The 19458-nt window shown below is 36.1% G+C and overlaps 1 protein-coding gene across 3 annotated transcripts; it reads right to left on the bottom strand.

Moving 5' to 3' along the window:
* Window positions 1-33: 33 nt before the first annotated feature.
* Window positions 34-14910, bottom strand: LOC125848985 (protein ARABIDILLO 1-like). Of its 3 annotated transcripts, XM_049528967.1 has the most exons (13): window positions 14436-14908; window positions 12586-13979; window positions 12169-12327; window positions 12009-12092; window positions 11729-11860; window positions 10978-11105; window positions 7132-7219; window positions 5460-5554; window positions 4007-4070; window positions 2546-2721; window positions 1220-1441; window positions 684-768; window positions 34-585 (listed from the first exon to the last, which is right to left on the bottom strand). In XM_049528967.1, the coding sequence occupies exons 2-13, from the start codon at window positions 13924-13926 to the stop codon at window positions 409-411; spliced, it is 2751 nt and encodes a 916-aa protein (XP_049384924.1). In that variant the 5' UTR covers window positions 13927-13979; window positions 14436-14908; the 3' UTR covers window positions 34-408. The 3 variants fall into 3 exon arrangements, with proteins under 3 accessions (XP_049384924.1, XP_049384916.1, XP_049384932.1); XM_049528959.1 differs by having other exon boundaries at window positions 12586-14908; XM_049528975.1 differs by lacking the exons at window positions 34-585; window positions 684-768; window positions 1220-1441 and adding an exon at window positions 1863-1965 and having other exon boundaries at window positions 12586-14910.
* Between the last annotated feature and the right edge of the window lie 4548 nt (window positions 14911-19458).

The raw sequence follows: 19458 nt of genomic DNA, 5'->3' as shown, positions 1-19458 counted from the left end.
GCATGCCGACGTCTCTGCAGCTATATAATAATGTACAGGTATAAAACAATCTGCCAGGTAAATTAAATACAGAATCTGAAAGCAACTGGACTCCGGAACTATATAACACACTGCCAATAGATCTATCAAGCCTAAGCTCAAACAGACACGAGAGAATAACTAACATAAGGGGGGAAATATAACACAGCCTATGTACCCAAGAAACAAAACTAAAAGAAACCCCAAAACAGGCAGACATTTGGGTAGAAAAATAAGAAGCCTTTTTGCTTCTTCCCAAAAGCCAGCACCGTTAGTTTCGGTATACTAACACAAACTGGAGACTTATGTCAATGTCACTGACAGGAGTATATGGATACCTATCACTATTGCTGAATAAGGCCTAGGATTACTACTAGTCCTCACCAGGCCTTAGGTTGAGGATTCTATTTGATGGTGCTCCAAATTCCGAAGTACGATTCGTGCAAAGATTTTGGCTTCGATAGGGGCAGTGGCTGCTGCAGCAGCAGCACGCAAAATCCTTGATGCTCCAGTGTTCTGCAATAGGCGGACATGATGTTGTGCATGACGACCACCTGGGATTGTGAACTATAAAATATGTAAACACCAGATCAGTTAAATTGCCAGTTTAAATTGAAAAAAACTGATATCAGAAGAATGTCAGTGCCACAGAGAGAATCACCTACCTGAAGAAGGGCAAATGCAGCACATGCTTTGAGAATAGAAGACGAATTACGTAACATTGTAACGAATCTTCCAATCTCAGCTCCACTGAAGAGGCAATTAAGAAAAATTATTAATAAAAAGGCAGAAGGATATCTAAGAAAATTAACGAGGGGATAAAAGACGAAATTCAACAAGGCAAGAGAGAATATTTGGGACCCAGGGAGAGTTGCTAAAACAGCTAGCACCACCTATTCAATCTTGTCGTGTCACAATATGATGAAGATGAAGCAATGTGTTGAATTTCATAAAGTCAACTCAGTAACATTTCCATGTTTCTTCCCCATGAAATACATAGGCATTAAGCCCTAGAAGTCTCAATGAGCGAGAAACAGATCTTTTTCAGACAGTGAATGTCGTACACAGCCCATACAGTAAATTACAGACATGATGTACGATTTTTATTATGATAAGTGAGTTTAAGTTTCTAAGACATTCTTATCAGTAAGCATTAGATTAAAGGATGGGAAATGAAGGGTGGGGGGGACAACATTCATACCTGCACCTAAGATGACCTGCCTCATGAATACGAGCTGATTCTGTAACTTGAGTCAAAGCTGCAGGGACAGATGATGCAGCAGCAGCAGAAAATGCTTGTGGATCAGAAAATGCAAGAATAAAAGCTTCAATGTTCTTTAAAGCCATTCTTCGAGCTCCATCTAAGTTTACACTCTTAGAGTTGCTTTCTGAAGAGGTTCCCACAAGTGCAACTCCATCCATTCTGTTAAAAAGAAAATCACATTTTAACTTCTACTCAGACAGAGACATGCAAGGAAAGAATGCAACAACGTTCCAGAATGCCTCAATCATTTCTAGCATAGGACTTTCGTAATAGAGCTCTCAATCTCACTTTTGTAACAGCAGCTGTACAGTGCTTTTGTGCATCTTCTTGATGCTTTTAATATTAATTCTTACTTTATCCAAAAAAAAATGCCTCAATCGATTCTTTTTCTTTTTGATAAGTGAGAACATCGCAGAAACCACAATGTTCAACTTTCTTTTCCCTTTGCAAACACCCATAGTGAAGCAGTTGAAGTTTAAAGATTTTAGCCGAATTCCTCACAAATCCAATTACAAGAGTTTTTTGTTTGGCCTCTCCCATGGAGTAGGTACCCAAGTGTTCAGTCACAACATTGGAATGAACATAAGAACTTTCCCAAAAAAAAAGAAAAAAAGCATATGTGATTGTCCCATGAGATTTATCACAAGAAAAGCAAACTTCTCTATCTCCACAAGTCATCAAACCTACACAGGTTACAACCAGTAAAAGTTAACTAAATGCCCTTGAACTCCTCCACGGGATATTAATCCCCATTCAAGCTAAAAAAGTGCATCCAAATGAATCAAGTAGTTCTCTCAAACCAATATCTACATGGAAGCTTTTTTTTAGTCGTGGGATAAGAAAACTTATGCTGCTGAGGGAGTCATTTTCTCTACAAATGTCTGCCAGTAACTGCAACTGATAATATAACTGCATTCAAAAGTAAAATGTTCAAATAACAATTGCCCTATTCCTCCATCTTAAACAGCTCAGACACTTGAGGGAGAATGGAAACTACATTCTTGTTAAGCATAGTAAGAGATGAAGAAACCTCGCTCCAATTAGTTATCTCCTTTGAAACAGCTAAAGCTAGATTGGATTACTAAATATAATGAGAAGAACGCCAGAAATAAATGGCTTCTGGAAAAATAAGTAGTATTCTAAGACGGCTGTTCTGGAAAAATCAAGAGAAATAATTTCAAAAATCTATACTAAATAGCATTCAGTATTTAGTTTAGGGTGCTGTTTAGAATAATATTCACGGATGAAGACATTGTCAAGTACCTTCCATCAAACATATAAGCCAACGCCAATGCAGCCATAAAGCGTGCCATTTTTGAGATAGATGAGGAACAAAGATGAACAAGGGCAGGAACTCCCCCTTCCTCCACTATACGGAAAGCATTACCAGGGTTGAAAGCAAGATTCCAGAGAGCCCCAGCTGCAGTCTCATGGACATCCTGGAAAGAGGGAAAATTTAGGAATGTACAATCGTAATTATACTCATACTTATTTCTCAAAAATAATTACACTCGTATTCCAGAAGGCAGAAAAACTTATATGATTCAAAGTGATGCATTTGTCATTACATGCTAATCAACAGAACTATGGCTTCACATATTAGTTTTATATCTCAGAAAAGGATAATATTTATACTCATACCTATTTCTCAAAAATAATTACACTCGTATTCTAGAAGGCAGAAAAACTTATATGATTCAAAGTGATGCATTTGTCATTACATGCCAATCAACAGAACTATGGCTTCACATATTAGTTTTATATCCCAGAAAAGGATAATATGTATAAATACATACGGCATCATTAACATTGCACCGCCAGGTAAAACCACTTGCAGGTACATGAACAAATGTCAAATAGATGCTGCATCTAAATATGGCAGATTAACAAGACTATATTCAGAAATTATGTGAAAGACGTTATTGAAACTACTACCAACTTGCAGATTTTGTGACTTGATGGTTTAGTACTTTTAAGGTGGAGTTAGTGAAAGCTCCACTAGCCAACATGCCGTGGAAGGAATTATTTTATTTATTTTTTGTGATGAAGCATGAAATGGAATGGTGTAAGCCTAAAATAAACCCTAGAGGTCAAGAAGATTATCCTAAATTTACTTTCTAAACTACGCAACTCTGCAGAAGATATATTTTTATTAAAGCCTAGCCATCATTGGACAGGCCGGTTAGTTCTTCTTTTTAAGCTTGAAGAGCTAGCTAACTCCATCTAAATTTTCCCTCTGGAAAATGGAAATGGAATAAGAGTTTACCAATTAATGGTACAACATTAAATACAGAAATAGTGATCTAGTTTCCCTTTGAGTAACATAAAGTCACAACTGTTAGTATCCAAAAGAAGCTCCGGTAAATGTGTGCCCATGTTTTTAGCAGACCATGTTGAGGTGCCACATTTAGTAGTAACATATTTGCTAGGTAATGGCAACTGAGATCCACAGGTCGGATCTCCCTGGATAAGCTTTCTAGGTCTCAAATCTGAATTCAAAATTTACAATCTGTTCGGAAACAAAATTAATATAGCTAAGTTAAGCACGGATTAAAAAGATATACAAGAACCCAATTCAATTACAATTTGAGGAAGATGAGATAGTTCAATAGCAGAAACTATAATTAACAAATTAAGCCTTCACAAATTGTGGAAAGCTGAAAAAGAGCAACAACCAGGCAGGCATGGAAAAGCATTTCTATACATCATTGCACAAAGATTTACCTCAACATCAGATCGTGCAAGTGCTATAAGTGGTGCCACACCTCCTTCTCGTCCAATGGCAATACTATTGCAGGATTCAATAATTATGAATTGGATTAATTACAAATTGAGTAAAGAGAAAGCAAATTGTACAGTTGCAACATGGCTAAGAAAATAATATATATAAAGCAATCAGCAGAAACATGAAGACATGAATTTCATATTCAATAAACATGTTGCAAAGCTCAGGGCCTAGTGGTTCAAGTTATGCTCATCTCCATCCAATTTCTGCTAGCATCATGCTGTATATGTGCCCCTTCTGTTACCTACCCAGAGTTAATGGTGTCTAATGTAATATGCCAGTTTTGGAGAACAATTATTGTGGTGACCTCGGTGAGTTTTTGTTTGATCAAGTAAATGTATTTCATTTATAAACATGGCCAAAAATCTGGCAGTATACCAGGGGTATACCAAAAGGTAAAGAATCTACAAAAAGACATGAATCTCTATGAACTCCACCTGTTCTTCCATACATCAAGGAACTTTATCGGAGCACCAAAAGAAAACAAGTAACCGGAGACTACTCCGTAGCTAGTCGATTATGGGCTTAATTTCCGGGGTTTTGGGACTCTAGTATAAAAAATTCCCGTTAATTCATCGTGAAAGTGTCACATTTAGATTGTTCTTATTAAAGGAAAGAGCTGAATAGACATAAGGTTTACATGATCACTCGCTTTGGACAAGTGCCATAGTATAAGAAGAATACAACTTGATTCTACCCCCTCAAACGCTCTCCTATTTTTCTCTATCCAAACAATCCACGTCATCGCAAGAGGAACCACTTCCATTCCCTACATCTTCTCCTCCTCCCTCTCCTCCAACAAAACATTAAATCGTTCACAGTTTTTGGCATTTCCCAAGAAGTTCCAAACCACCCAAACATACCCCACCATAAATTCATGGTACACTCACAATGTAGAAGAACATGATTGACATCCTCGTCTGCCTCCTTGCACATGTAGCACCAGCTGACGCAGACAATCTTCCACATTCTAAGATTTTCCGCCGCCAAAATCACTGCTCTAGCAGCTAGTAAAGAGAAAGGGTGCACCTTCCTCAGCACCTCTGGAGTCCATATTTAACTACTCGAATGCACAACCTCCTCCCTAATCAAAAGTTTCTCATAAAAAGATTTAACAGAGAAAACTCTGTTATTCCCCAACCCCCACCACAACACATCAGAATTATCGATCGGAGTGACTTGCCTATGAAGTAGGGACAACCACCTTTGAAAGTCAGTCACCTCCCAATCGTGGAAATCCCAAAAGTTCTCTCTGTTGACCTAGGTGAGTTATGATGGACAAAAATATTGTGGGACATGAAGAGGTGGTGGAAGTAGGTTCACGTAGTGTTCTATGACAAAACAGATATGCTAATCTAGCATCACCACCACAAAGAAAATAGTTTTACAGACCTGTTTGCTTCTGATACAGACAATCCCCACAAAGCACCAGCAGCCCTCTCCTGCAGACCAGGAGAAGCATTTGAGCACGACTGTGCAAGAGCAACCTGGCAATCAAACAAGATGAAAGAATAACATCAACCTTCAACTTAAAAAGGAACATATTCGGAATTATAATATTCAGTAGAAATATATGAACCAAGAACAAAAACCATCATTTGACTGCTCTCTAAAGCAAAAAAAAGAAAGAAGAAACAGATGGCAACCACATAACTAGACCTTATTTGTATGCACTTAATGAAGGTCTTAATCCGAATTATTCCACTCTCAGTCATTAAGTTTGTTTGATTTTTAGATCGGAATCTAAACCATTCATACCTTAACCATTAAGTGCATTTGTTTTATTTAATGTTACAATAACTTAATCGGTCTAAATAGATTTGAATGATTAAGATCTATAGCAAAGTTTTAATATCATTAAAATATCTATTCAAAATCTCTACAAATATAGCAGTTCACCAATCTCACTCATTCACCGCAACAGCCATTGCCTACCATTATCAACTACTGCCACCATCACCCACCATTATCAACTACCACCATCCACCACCCACACCATCCTCATCCATAACCACCACCACTGCCAATCACTACAATTAGTCACCACAACCACTAGCCGCCGAGCCTCCAGATCATTGTTCTAAGCTATGGCGGGTTGAAAAGGACTTGGCGATAGTTGGAGTTCTCTTGTCAAGTACAGATAGTGCTAAGGCTCGTTTGAAAAGGTTTTGCATATTTGAGATAGATAAACATCAATGAAAAGCTTGGAACCCTCTTTGTTCCGATTGAACTTAACCATTAGTTTCATGCTTTGATTCTGGATGATAAATCTGTTTTCTTCAAAGTTTTATATCCTTGGTTCGTTCTTTCAAGGTGATTGGTTTCATATGCTAATTGTTACCTTAAACGTTCAGATAGGGTCTCAGATTCCTTCTGTTCTTCAATTTTTGACAACCTCCTCCTGTTCTTTAATTCATGTTGGAATTCCTATCCTGTTAATTTTGTTAGTCAATTTCTTCAAATTATTCATGTATCGGTTGTATTAGTGATGTGATAATGCCGTCCAGAATGGATCACAAACTGATGAAAACCTCAATAGCACATGAATTGACCACCAATATATATAGGCTCCTTCCATTTTTCAGCGGATCATTCTTAAACTACAAACGAGACCGAGTCAGCAAAATTTACATCAACCTGATTTCTAGATACGCTAATTGCTTGCGAGAAGATTAGAAAACCATCACAAACTGATGAAAGCCTTGATTGCAAAGAGCTAAACGTCCACATGAATTGACAACCAATATATATAGGCTCCTTCCACTTTTCAGCTGACCATTCTTAAACTACAAACTAGACTAAGTTAGCAAAGTTTACAAAATACCTGATTTCCAGATATGTTGATTGCTTGCAGTAAGATTAAAAAATCAGGGAAACATGTGAGAAAATTGGGAAAATGTTATCTTGTATGGAAAATCTGTGACTTATATGAGAACATGACACTTCCAGCAATTCTCAACTCCCAAGCACAAGCTGTTATCATGTATAAAAAACTGTACATCTACAACTAAGATGTATTTTCCTAATTTCAGGAAAAAAGGCCAATGTTAGATTAACACCATACCAAAGCCTCAACACCACCAGCTGCCGCAATTGCTTCACGATTTCTGTCATCAAATGACAGATTCCATAATGCTCCAGCAGCTTCTTGCCTAAATCACAACAAGGAAAGCAAAACAATGAGAGATAAAATATAATTAGCAAATGAAAAGCAACGAGAGATGAAATATGGACTCAAGGTGACAAGTGTTTAGGATCATGAATTCTGTTTCATATTGTTTATGCAACAAATCCAACTTTGAAGATACTAAAACCAAAAAAGGTTCCATGTATACCAACTCTAGTTTCCAATTCAAGCGGTCAACCGAATAAGTGATGCCCTTCAACTTTTAGGTCATCTCAGGATGATCTTATCAATCATTTGTACCTCAGCCATGGGTTCATTGCAAATTTCCTCAGTTATATTATTAAACCCAAATCACTGCTCTTCATCATCCTTTTTTTGATGACCAGTGGTGTGCTCCATTTTAACATAATAGTTGTTACATCCCAGTGTATGGGCATGCTCAATGTTTTCCAGAGATCTTACATATCCTCAACTGACTTTGTAATTCAAAAACAAAATTAAACCACTTGGTTTGTTTTATTGCACAAGTCTTGTAGATGTGTCATCTTTCATAGGAAAGACTATCGGGAGATTCTCCATCTTAATGTTAATTGTATCAATTGTTTGCACTCTGTCGGAGATGAATACAAGCTGATGAAGGAGTTCTGGTCATCCCATTGTACTCATGTTCTCGACTCAGCTCATAGTAGACTCCTCTATAGGTTGCATCCCCTCCCTCAAACACAAATGACGCTGGTACTGACCTCACTGCCTCACACCTTCAGGAGCCTATCGCCAGTGAGATCCACTAATGGTTTCTTCATTTAATTTCACAAGAACTCCACATTCCTCACCGACAATCAAAAAAATGTGCTGTGAACATAACTACACAGAATGTTCAGAAATTTTATCCAATCATGGCTTAAACTTTAGTTCTTCTCAGTGGCAAGTAACCACCAGCGACCAATCAAGAAGAGGTTTCTTTCCACTTCTGATCTTAAAGAAAATTTGGATAAGAAAGATATGCATTCATTTAGTTTACTGTTACTCTTATCCAACTGGGGGCATCTTCTCTTCTGATGATCTCTGAGTTGCAAACTTCATCATATTATTGAGTTCTTCCATTACTAAATTGAAGAGGAGAGAGGATCCCCTGTCTTAAGCCCCCTAAAGATGGAAGGAATCTTCAAAAACACCATTAACCAGGATAGAGAATCTTACCGTATTGATCCAAAAGAAATCTAGTTTAGCCACTTTGTCCCAAATCCCACATCATTTAGAATATTGATTTAAAATCTCAATTTAACAAGGTCAAAAGCCTTTTCGATATCTCATTTGCATAAAATCTCTGATTTCCCTTCGAATACCAGTTCTTACTCACTGGAAATGTCAGTACAGGTAATGGAAATGATTAAGTTTGAGCTTGTGTTTTTCTGTCTTCTCTGCCTTGTCCATTCCAGCTTATTAGCCAGAGGAAGGTACTTGATGAGTAAGTAGTAAGTGAGAAGTAGTGAACTGGCTGGGAGGAGTTAATAGTTGCATCCAAGATTTATCATCATTGATGATAAGATCATTTGTTGTTTATCCACTAGTGTTATCGAAAGTGAAGTGAAAAAAAGCTCTAAGGTCCATTGGGGTTTTAAGCACAAATAAAGTGTGGGCTTTAATTAAAAGAGGTGCAAATAGATAAAAAAAATACAAAGTTACATGTTTAGTCCAAGACTAATAATTATAAGCATAAATAACAATTATATGGACGAAAATATTGAAATTTTCTTATGATAAAATGAAATATCAATTGTTTAGTATGCATCTTCAAGAAACACTCATTCACAAGAAAAAGTTTGTCCGGATGATGAGACTGAACATTTAGCGAGCCGAAGCGCTCAACATGTTTTGAGTCCCACTTCACGGCTTGCGCGCACTTTAAGAGAGCCTTTGACAACATTGTTATCCACCACCCTTTTTAGTCTTTCAGTTAGTGTCTTGGAGATAATCCTAAAAATACATCCAATCAGACTGATTAGTCTATAGTTCCACAAATCTTTAGCTCCATTCTTTTGGAAATTACAGCCACATAAGTAGCATTAGAACTCTTTTTTGAAAAAACTCTTGGGGACAAAAAAATTTCATAGTATGAATTATCTTCCAACAAGCACGAAAGGATCCCATGGAGTACCCATCAGCCCATGGAGCTTTGTTAACAAGACACATCTTTATGCTAACTAGCACTTCTTGTTTCTTCAAAAGTACTTCGAAGCCAATTCTGCTCTTTCTCTAATATTCTGGGAGATTCATGAGCTAGAAATTCAGCCTCCATGTTTCAGTTTCAGCATATAACTTTTCATAAAAGGAGATGATTTCTCGTTTAAATCCTTCTGGATCTATTGCTTCAACTCCTTTAAACTCTAGTTGTCAATATTGTTTAATCTTGTATGTTGCATTTGTCATTCTTTTAAAAAGATTGTGTATCTTATCACTTTCCTTCAATCATAACACCCCAGATCTGTGTCTCCATGTTGTTTCCTCGTTTTGCTATATCATCTAATTCCATTGTGGAACTTGCCTTTTACAGTAGTTCATTATCAGATATACCTCCTAATTCCTGTAACCTATCAAAGTTAGCAACACAATTCAGCAATTCTGTCTTTTTCTTTTCTATGCTCCCGTAATTAGATGAGCTCCACTCCTTCAACTTGGTTTCTAACAGCTTCAGTTTGTTAGCAAGGATAAAGTCTGGATGAACTTACACCTCAAAAGACTCCCACCATGCCTTTACCTCCTCTTTAAAACCTTCTACTTTCAGCCACCAGTTCTCACACTTGAAGTAGGATTTCCTGTACTTTCAGTCTCCACATTGTAATTGTACTGGGCAGTAGAAGATATTCTAGGAGGTAGAGATTGCATTATATTCCTAAATTTCTCGTCCCATTCTGTGGAAAAAAGGAATCTATCAAGTCTTGAGGAGATTCCTTGATTATTCCCCCTGTTCCAAGTGGAAGAGCCTCAAAATAAAGGGGGATTAACAAGCTGCAAGCCATTGATGATCTCAGAAAACTCCATCACGCCCCTTGGGTGGTTGTTGTTGTTCCCCCTTTTATTGGAAAATCTAGTAGTGTTAAGTCTACGCAAACAACCCATGGCCCACTTAAGCTTCTCATTTAACGAGTTAGCATCTATCAGGATTCAATCTCGGCTTAGTGAGCTTTCCACATTGGATTTCTTTGCTCAATTGTTTTATCCATCACTAAATTTTAATATTTTCCCTTGGCCACTCATAGATCACCGCAATTTGGTAACTTGCTTTTTTGGCATCCGAGTGATCTCCTTTGAATGGTATGTTCCTTTGTCTATAAACTTCAAGGTTTCCCATTCAGTGTAAGTTCATTCCTCACTTCCCACGAACCCATACAATGTTTATGAATTTTCTACCACAATCTTTATTTAGATTTGTTTCTCTCCTAATAAAAAACTAAGACTTATTTTCCAATTTTATCATGTATATGACAGATCTTTTATTATTTTTCACTTCTCTTATACTAAGCTAATGTCTCTATGTGATAGTATTTTCATTAGAGCTTTGATAAAGTGGGTTGCAGTAGAAATTGCCTGGAGAAGTTGTCAGAGAATCAATGTCTAGCTTGTTTCTATGTCTCAAGTAGTCTAGAGAGAAGAGAGAGTTTTTCTCTCCACCCTAGAAAGACTTCTGCTGAATCAATAGCTACATGCCAGCAGCGAGAAAATATTGAAATATTTCACTTCACGTAAAACAGTACGCAAGTTAAATTATGGAAGACAAACTACCTGACTCCATCATGAGGAGAACGAATAAGTTGCACAAGTGCTTCAAGAGCTCCTGCCTCTTGTCCAACTGCTGCATTGTTACTATTGCTATCTCCATGAGCAGCGAGATTTGCGAGTGCCCGGGCAGCCTGGAGAAACAAAAAGGATGTCATCACAAAACTGACAGCACTAGATATACGAACATACCATTCACCAAATGGTCCATAAACTGAAAGCCAAAACAGTGCAACACTGACACCACAAGTTACGCAACCCTTCTCTGGATGGATCATACAAGTCCTAACTAGAAGATGTTGCATGTAACCACTAGCACACTAAGAAATAAAAGGGCAGAGGACAGCACAATATCAACGAGAACTATGCGAATAGAATTAACTAGAAGTATGAGGTATTCATATCCCACTGTACTCAGATATACCCTATGCAATGAATCGCATAAGGTACATGCATTTACAAGCCACCTCCCGTGAGGACCAATCGCAAACATGTCGACAAAGAAAACAATGTTATAGTCATAATACAGAGTTTGGCTAGTGACCTATCAACTTGAAAGGATGCCCTTTGGTAAAGCACAAGACGTTTGATGCATGTAAAAGCTTGTTCAGATTTACTCTTGCATTCAACAACTTCAATAGGATTATCAGACCCGAAATATAAAGTGATACATTGTAAACAAAAACTAGAAACCCTCTGCTCGTTATCCTGGACAGTCTGACAAAAATCGCTTACTACAAAATCAAAAGAATTGAACCTGCTCTTGAACTCCTTCGGCTTTGCAGTCCTGAGCAAGCTTTACTAAAGCATGTACACCACCTACTGTTGCTACTTCCATGCTACATTTGTCATCTGCCGCCAAATTTGCTAATGCACCAGCAGCACGTTCCTAAGAAGTGGAAAAAATGAGCAAGTTACTAGCAGAAACATGAGCTTATAACTTCCATTTTTACGTTGTAATTGGCATAAAAGTAGCAAGTAAGAATGCAAGGCATGGGTATTACATGCATATGCACATGCCTTGCTAAAGCACATACCAGAACTCCCTCACCACCAGTGATGGACCATTTGAAGATAAGATCAACCAAAGCTTTTACACCACCAGCTTCGGCAATGGCAGCCTGTATTTGCACTTTGTTTAGGAGGAAGCAAATTGCTGAACAAACAATTAAAGTGACTATGAACCTGATCAACAACCTTATGCTCTTCCCCAACAGAGAGATTCCACAGTCCTCCAGCGGCCTCTTCTGCAGCCAACCTATTCATAGACTTCGCCAAAATTGCTAGGACGCTTATCCCACCTTCTTCTGCTACAGCTTTTGCAACATTGGCATTCACAGATAAATTTGCAATAGCCTGCACGTCGAATTGAGATGCATACAAATCAATATTCGCCATGAGGGCAAATAACCTTAACTGTTTAGCATATTTTTTAACCATTCATCAAGTAGTGACAGGGGGATAAAGGCAAGCCAATGGACACTCTTCAAAGACAGAACTGAAATAATTGAACAGCACAAATATGATCTAGCAAAGGTAATTCACGAACACCTACCATAAGAAGTTACAAAATCAAACTAGACAATTGGACATAGGATCACAAAGAAGTTTCACCTTTGCAGCTTCTGTCTGAAGCCCTTCCCGCCAAGATCTTGCAAGATTAAGCAGGAGACCTATGCCTCCATCTCGCATAACTGCTTCAGCCCTTCCACCATGAATACTAGCATTTTCATCATCAATGACAACAAAAGTTGCCAGGCCAGTGGCTGCCCTTTCTTGAACTTCCTCTTGAGTGCTCCGCATTAAACAAAGTAACAGATAGGCACCCTGGCTAAGCCAAAAATTGTCCAACCCTTGAGGATTGCTTTCAGCAATACGCAGAAGTGAATGAGAAAGGATCCATTCCAGCCAATTCATAACAGAATTCATTTTTCTACCCTTGGTCTTTAAATTTCTCCACTCCACAAATACATTCCTCTCTTTATTTGTAGTATCGGCAAATAGTGATGCTACTTCTTTAAAAATGTCAGTGAAAAAAGAAAGCAGTAGTTTACCTCTGTGGTTGTTATTGGAAACAAAGTTGGCGTCTTGCTCAAGAGCAGGGCAATATAAGGCACACAAGATCTTTAAGCATGGTGAGGATGAAAACAATCTTAAAGCAGCATTAGGAATTATGTCTGTTCTGGAAACATCTAAGCCCGTCAGGTTAGGTAGTTTACTCCAATTCTGTAAAGCCAAACTCCATTTCATATTAGTTGTCCCAGCAACCGATAGGAATCGAAGAGACAAAACGTTTCCCAGAGCCACTTCATCAATGTTGAGACAATCAATGAGACCAACGTCCACCAAACCATGACAATGCCTAGCCAATGCATTGATAGCATCTCCATCAACTTCACGAATTCCAGAGAGTCTAAGTCTCTGGAGTTGAGGACAGCAAATAGCTATTGCTTTAATTGCATCGCTGCTTATCCTTTCACAAAAATCAGGGCCAAGTTGCAAACTTTCAAGTGACTCGTGTCGGGCAGCAATTACAGACAATGTAGCATCTGTGATCTTGCGGCAGTAATCGCCACTGATCTCAATCAAACTCTTAGCCTGAAGCTGTATTATTGCATCCGCAGATTCAGCACCACGAAATCGAAGTTTCTGAAGATTCCTACACCTAGGGGCAAGAGAAACAGCTGCAGCAGAATCACACTTATGTGGACGAAGATCCAAACCCTGCCATAAGCATGGCGATACACCTAAATTCCTCCAAGTCCGGCAGGTGGATGACAAGCTTGCTCGATCACGATAGTTCAGACACGAAAATAGCTGGATTACTGTATCATTAGGCAACTTAGTCCAATCAACTATCCCTCTCTCATCCAAAGTCAAACATTCATCAACCTCAGGGCAATCCACCTTCTCCTGTCCCCTCCTTGTCAATTTCCTGCGAATCCTCCTGCTCATATCTAAATTTGTGACTCCCACAAATTATTTTCACAGCTGGAGTTCTTACACCACTGATAAAGGAAGAAAAGGGCAACTTTCAAACACTAGCTGAGAAACAAAGAATCAGCAAGAAACTGACAAGTGATCAAGGAACAAATGTTTTTCACATAAACCCTTTCACCTCAAAACACACAATAAACCCTAGGAAAACCAGAAGGTGATAGCTTTACCAGCAATCACTGAATACTCACATAAGAGAACAATGAGAACCCAAAAAGTCCAAGAATTCTGATACCCTTTAATCTCAAAATAAAATCCCAAAACTATCAAACCCCTCACAAAGGATATCCCTGTTTTAACCTCAATACACCCAAGCAGAAACAAAACAAACCAACCAACACATATATATACACCACATAACAATTCAAGATTCAACAATTACCAAAAGGATCAAACCCAGATATCACCAAATCTTCAATCTTTAATGCAAGTTCATAAAGGGCAAAGTCATAAGCTTTTTGACAAACCTGACTGATTGGGCTTGGTGGGTGTTCTTCCAAACCCTTTTCCTTCCACACCAGACATTAATCAAATGTACTACCCACTAAAAGAATTTGCATTCAAGAAAACTTCAGTATAAGCACTAATACTACCCCAGAACAAAAAATTTCTACCACTATGATTGGAGAGGTACAAAAGGGGGAGAGGAAAAAACTTGAGAAAGGGTCGGAGATAATCAGATTATAACTTATTTATATAGAAGAAACATAGAGAGCAAAAAAGGAAAGCACGCCAAACCCTCAAGGCCAAAATTGTCTACACCTGTCTCTCTATTTTTCTCCTTCTCCTTCTGGGTCTGGATTGCCCCCAAATGTAAGAACTCTACTGCAAGCAATTACAGAGATTATCCCAGAGATTTTTGTAATAGGAGATAAATTTGCCTGCAAGGGTAGATTGTAAAGAAGATTAGTGTTGGAAGTGGTTTTTTTTTCCTTTGTTCTTTCTTTTTGCCTTAGAAATTGTCTAGCAAATTGTACACTACAATAAAATTGTGGTCAACAAAAAGATTAATAACCATATTATTCATAAAACTCCTAAAATGTGAAGTGTCATAACTATCACCATCCCATGAATGGGAGATGTTTTATGTAGTAAAAGATTTTCCTTTTTAGCTTGCAAAGTGTTTTTGATAAAAATAGGGAAAATGCATAAGTACCTCCAATCTATTCTCGAAATCTCAGAGACACACCTACACTATACCAAGATCCTATTACCCCGAACTTATTTTATAAATAATTTTCTACCCCTTTTTGGCCTACACGGCACTATCAACCAGATAGCTTGAAAAAATTGTCAACACGCACTGGGCTCCCTTTTTGGCCTACATGGCATTATCAACCAGATAGCTTGAAAAAATTGTTAACACGCGCTGGGCCTAGAAGATAGTGCCACGTAGGCCAAAAAGGGGTATAAAATAAGTTCGGGGGTAATAGGACCTTAGTGTAGAATAAGTGTGTCTCTGAGATTTCAAGCATAGATTGGAGGTACTTACGCATTTTCCCTTAGAAATAATAATAATAATGTTTGTAGCAACATATACTTGAATAACAGTGGAGTTTTAAAAAAATAATTACGGAAATCAACAAACCTGAGCATATTCCAAAGTCATTGCACTGATGTATTTTCTCTTTGCATCAGTATCAAGTCCTGCATCAACAGAAATAAAATTTACGACTCTAGAGTTGGATCCTAGAAAAAATATTCAGAAGCAACAGTTTAGCTACGCTATGAACCAACACTAACTATAATGATTTGCATTTCATGACTAGTGAGCTTCCATGTACATGATAGATAAGTAGCTAGCAAAGGTATTTGTTGAGTTTTGCCTGCTTCTATATATGTTAGTACTAGCAGAGCTAATCTTTCATATATTGTTCCTTTCAATCCATACATGATAGATCACAATTGTGAATAAAAACTCAAGCAATAGGACTTTTCTCTAGTAGCATGTATTATAAAAGATATCGATTGAACCTCAGATTTATTTTCAAACTCCAATGCTCAGTCAATTTAACAATATTATTCTCCACATGTAATCAGAGTAGGCACATCTAAAGAAAAGATGGTTATTATGAGATTCTTCTTCCTAAATGAGCACAAGGTAAACTCTATCTAATTGTAGTTCATGTAGTGCCTATCTATATGAGCACTAAATTGTGATAAAAATATGTTTGGTAAACACTTGGTTAAGTGTCCAAGACTGTTTGTCTTACTTTGTTGTATTTGAATTTGCTCTATAGTTGTCTAATATCTTTTTTTCCTACCTTCCCTAAGGATTATATTATTCCTATTTTTTATGAAATACAAGACACCTCGTCTTAACAATGAATCAAATGAAAGTTAAACATATATATGTACAAACATGTTTACATAGTATGATAAATACTATGTTGGTAGAATTTGATGAATGGATAGATATGTCATGTTTTAAATGGAAAGATATATGATTAACATATGATACCACCAACTCACGTTAAGTAAATCATTATAATATATTTTCTATTTGTGTCAGCTCATATGTGACATAGTTTACACAAATCATTTAAGGTTCAAATGTTGAAACGAGTAATGTTTATAGTTTAACTAGTTTTTGAAACATGTGTGTGATCCGCGTGGATATCACGTCGCTTCATGTGATTAATTGAATTTAAACTAACACAACTTTGATTACATTTATTCATCTATTTTTTGTTATAAGATATAAATATCGTTGCTAATGAAAAATTATATCAAAATAAACAAATTTGGCATATTGAAAATAACAAGATGAATAAAAGATGATTTTTTAAAAAAACAAATGAAAACTTGAGAAATTCTACATATACTAACATATATCATCATTAATCATTTAGAATGGTCAAATAGCCCCCAATCTATTGTCGAATTCTCAACTACACACTTTAACTTTACGGGAGTCTTATTATCACCTCCTAAACGGTTTAAAACTTAAATTATTACCTCCCTGATTGTTGATCTGGCAAAGTGAGTGCATTTCACTATCTTTGAGAGAGTGAAGAACAAAAATAAATATTAAAACTTTATTTTTAATTATCTTTTCATAAAAATATGTATTTTTATTTCTTTATTTATTGTCTTTCTTCTTTCTCTCACCCCCTTTCTGTCACTCTTCAAACGGATCTTCACGCTCGAGCTTTGACCAACAAGCAACAGTAAAATAATCAGACCACCCACACCATTGGAGCAACAACTTCACCGAATCAAAACCCCTTTAGCTGTCTCTCTTCCTCGTCACTGTTGACAAGCAGCAAGATGCCGATCTGGCGAACCATCAAACACCACACCTTTTTTTACTACCGACGACAAACAACCAGTGAAATCTCAATTAAAGTCTTTTTTTTTCTGTGGTGGTGGAATTGAAATTAGATTTAAGATGATTTTGATGATGATTCCAATGTTTCTTTTGAATATGAAGCTTTATTCTCAGGAGAAAATGACGGAGAGTTCTTTGAGTACGTGAAAAAGATAATGATGAAGGTGGAGGAAATGAAAAAGAGAGAGGCGGAGGTGGGGGGAAGACCCCCATCGTATCCATTAACATTTTCTCCAAATCAAGCTTACACAAAAAATTAGGGTTAAAAATGGTTGAAGAAGAAAGGAAGAAGACAAATGAGAGATTTTTATTTTATTTTTAAAAAAAGAATAATTGGTGAAATAAGTGCGTGAAACACACACAATTGACACTTGACTGGTTATGGCGTTTCAAGTAGGTATATATTCATAGAACTCATAAAAAAATAGAATTAAAAAAATTCAGTAAAATGTGAAAAAGTAGATTAGAATAAAAACTTACCGAGTGACGATGATAATAATCGGACATTCACAATCAGAAGAGATGATGCAAACATGGTCGGTGATTATTTTTTATGATGAAAAGGAGGGAAGAAACGAGCGCGAGCAACACTTCGTCAACTTGTGGTGAAATTCAGAAAATAAAAACTTTAAAAGCAATTATTTCTTACAAAGACAAGATTCAATGTATATGGTTAGAGATACAAAAAGATATCGCTATATATATATATATATTACAAAGTACTTTTTCCGTTTCATTTTTACTTGGCCATTATATGGAAAAAAAAATCACTTGTCCAATTTAGCAAACTAGTTTTAATGCACGTGCTTTGCACGTGCACGTGAATATCAAAATCATATAGTATATTTTTTATTAAAAAAATCAATATTATTAAAACAAAAAATTTAAGTAAATGGTTGTAAATGTAATAGAAGAGTATAATTTTTTGTGAATAATGGAGGTAAACTTTCTTATGATTAGTAATTGTTTGTATATTGAAAAGCTATGAAATCAATATCGGTAAACATCCATATCTCCATGATATAAAGTTATATACAAATAACGTGATATAGCACCTTTGTATGACCTCCAATTACATGTATTTTTTTTTAAAAAAAATCTCATTTTAAAATTAATTATGACAAGTAAAAAAATCAACTCTTAAAATCTCGTAATTACACCTTTTAAATGTATATCTTCTTCTCCCTCCCTATAATTCATTGCTTAGTTATTGTTGTGTTATTAGAGTTTATATTTTTTGATATAACATAAATAAATAAATATAAATTTAAAATGTACAAGATATACTAAATTTGGTGTTTTTAGTTAGGGAGATTATAACTTTGGCACATAAGATAGTAATTATTAAAGCAATGCATTCGACTTGCTAATGTATTTCAATTTTTGTTTGTATTTGAGAGTATATTTTAAAGACCATTACAATCTTATATATATTGTTCTTAAAAATGCTTTATTACTTGTCAACTTAACTTCCTCTTGACCGCATTATATTGATTGATCTTTAGGTGGTACTTCCTAATTGTAGTTCATGTAGAGCCTATCTAAATGAGCGTTAAATTGTGATGAAAAATATGTTTGGTAGACATATATATGTACATTACACGTTTATATAGTATACAAAATAGTATACGGGTAGAATATAATGAACGAATAGAGTTGTTACGTTTTAAATGAGAAGATACGTGATTGACACGTGATATCATCAATTTACATTAAGCAAAATATTATAATATATGTATATCTGCTTCAGCTTATATGTGACATACTATACACAAGTCATTTAAGGTTCAGTTTAAAATAAACAATGCTTATAGTTCAATTAAGTTTTTAATATGTGCATTCCATGTGGACATTATGTCGCTTAGTATAATTAATTGAATTTAAACTAACATAATTTTAATCATATCTATTCATTTATTTTTTGTTATAAAGTACTTATAATTATCATCCCTAACAAAAAACTATATCAAATAATCAAATTTGGCATACTGAGTTCAACAATAAGAATAAAATAGGGAAAATATATATATTTTTTAAAATAAATAAAATGAAAACTTGAAAATTTCTATGTATACTAACATATATCATCATTAATCATTTAGTAAATAAATTAAAATTAAATGACTTAAATTTGCACGTAATTGTTGAAGCTGGAAAAA

This window comes from Solanum stenotomum, chromosome 1 (assembly GCF_019186545.1).
Source record: "Solanum stenotomum isolate F172 chromosome 1, ASM1918654v1, whole genome shotgun sequence".
Classification (NCBI taxonomy): Eukaryota; Viridiplantae; Streptophyta; class Magnoliopsida; order Solanales; family Solanaceae; genus Solanum; species Solanum stenotomum.
This window is presented reverse-complemented; position numbering and strand designations above follow the sequence as displayed.

Bases quoted from the DNA above. Each gene is read 5' to 3' on its own strand.
- LOC125848985 (XM_049528959.1), bottom strand. From the start codon at position 13,926: ATGAGCAGGAGGATTCGCAGGAAATTGACAAGGAGGGGACAGGAGAAG. The intron at 5,555-7,131 runs GTATGGTGTTAA...TTTGATTGCCAG, and splicing joins CTGGTGGTGTTGAGGCTTTG to GTTGCTCTTGCACAGTCGTG. The intron at 2,722-4,006 runs GTAAATCTTTGT...CCCTCTTTCCAG, and splicing joins TTGCACGATCTGATGTTGAG to GATGTCCATGAGACTGCAGC.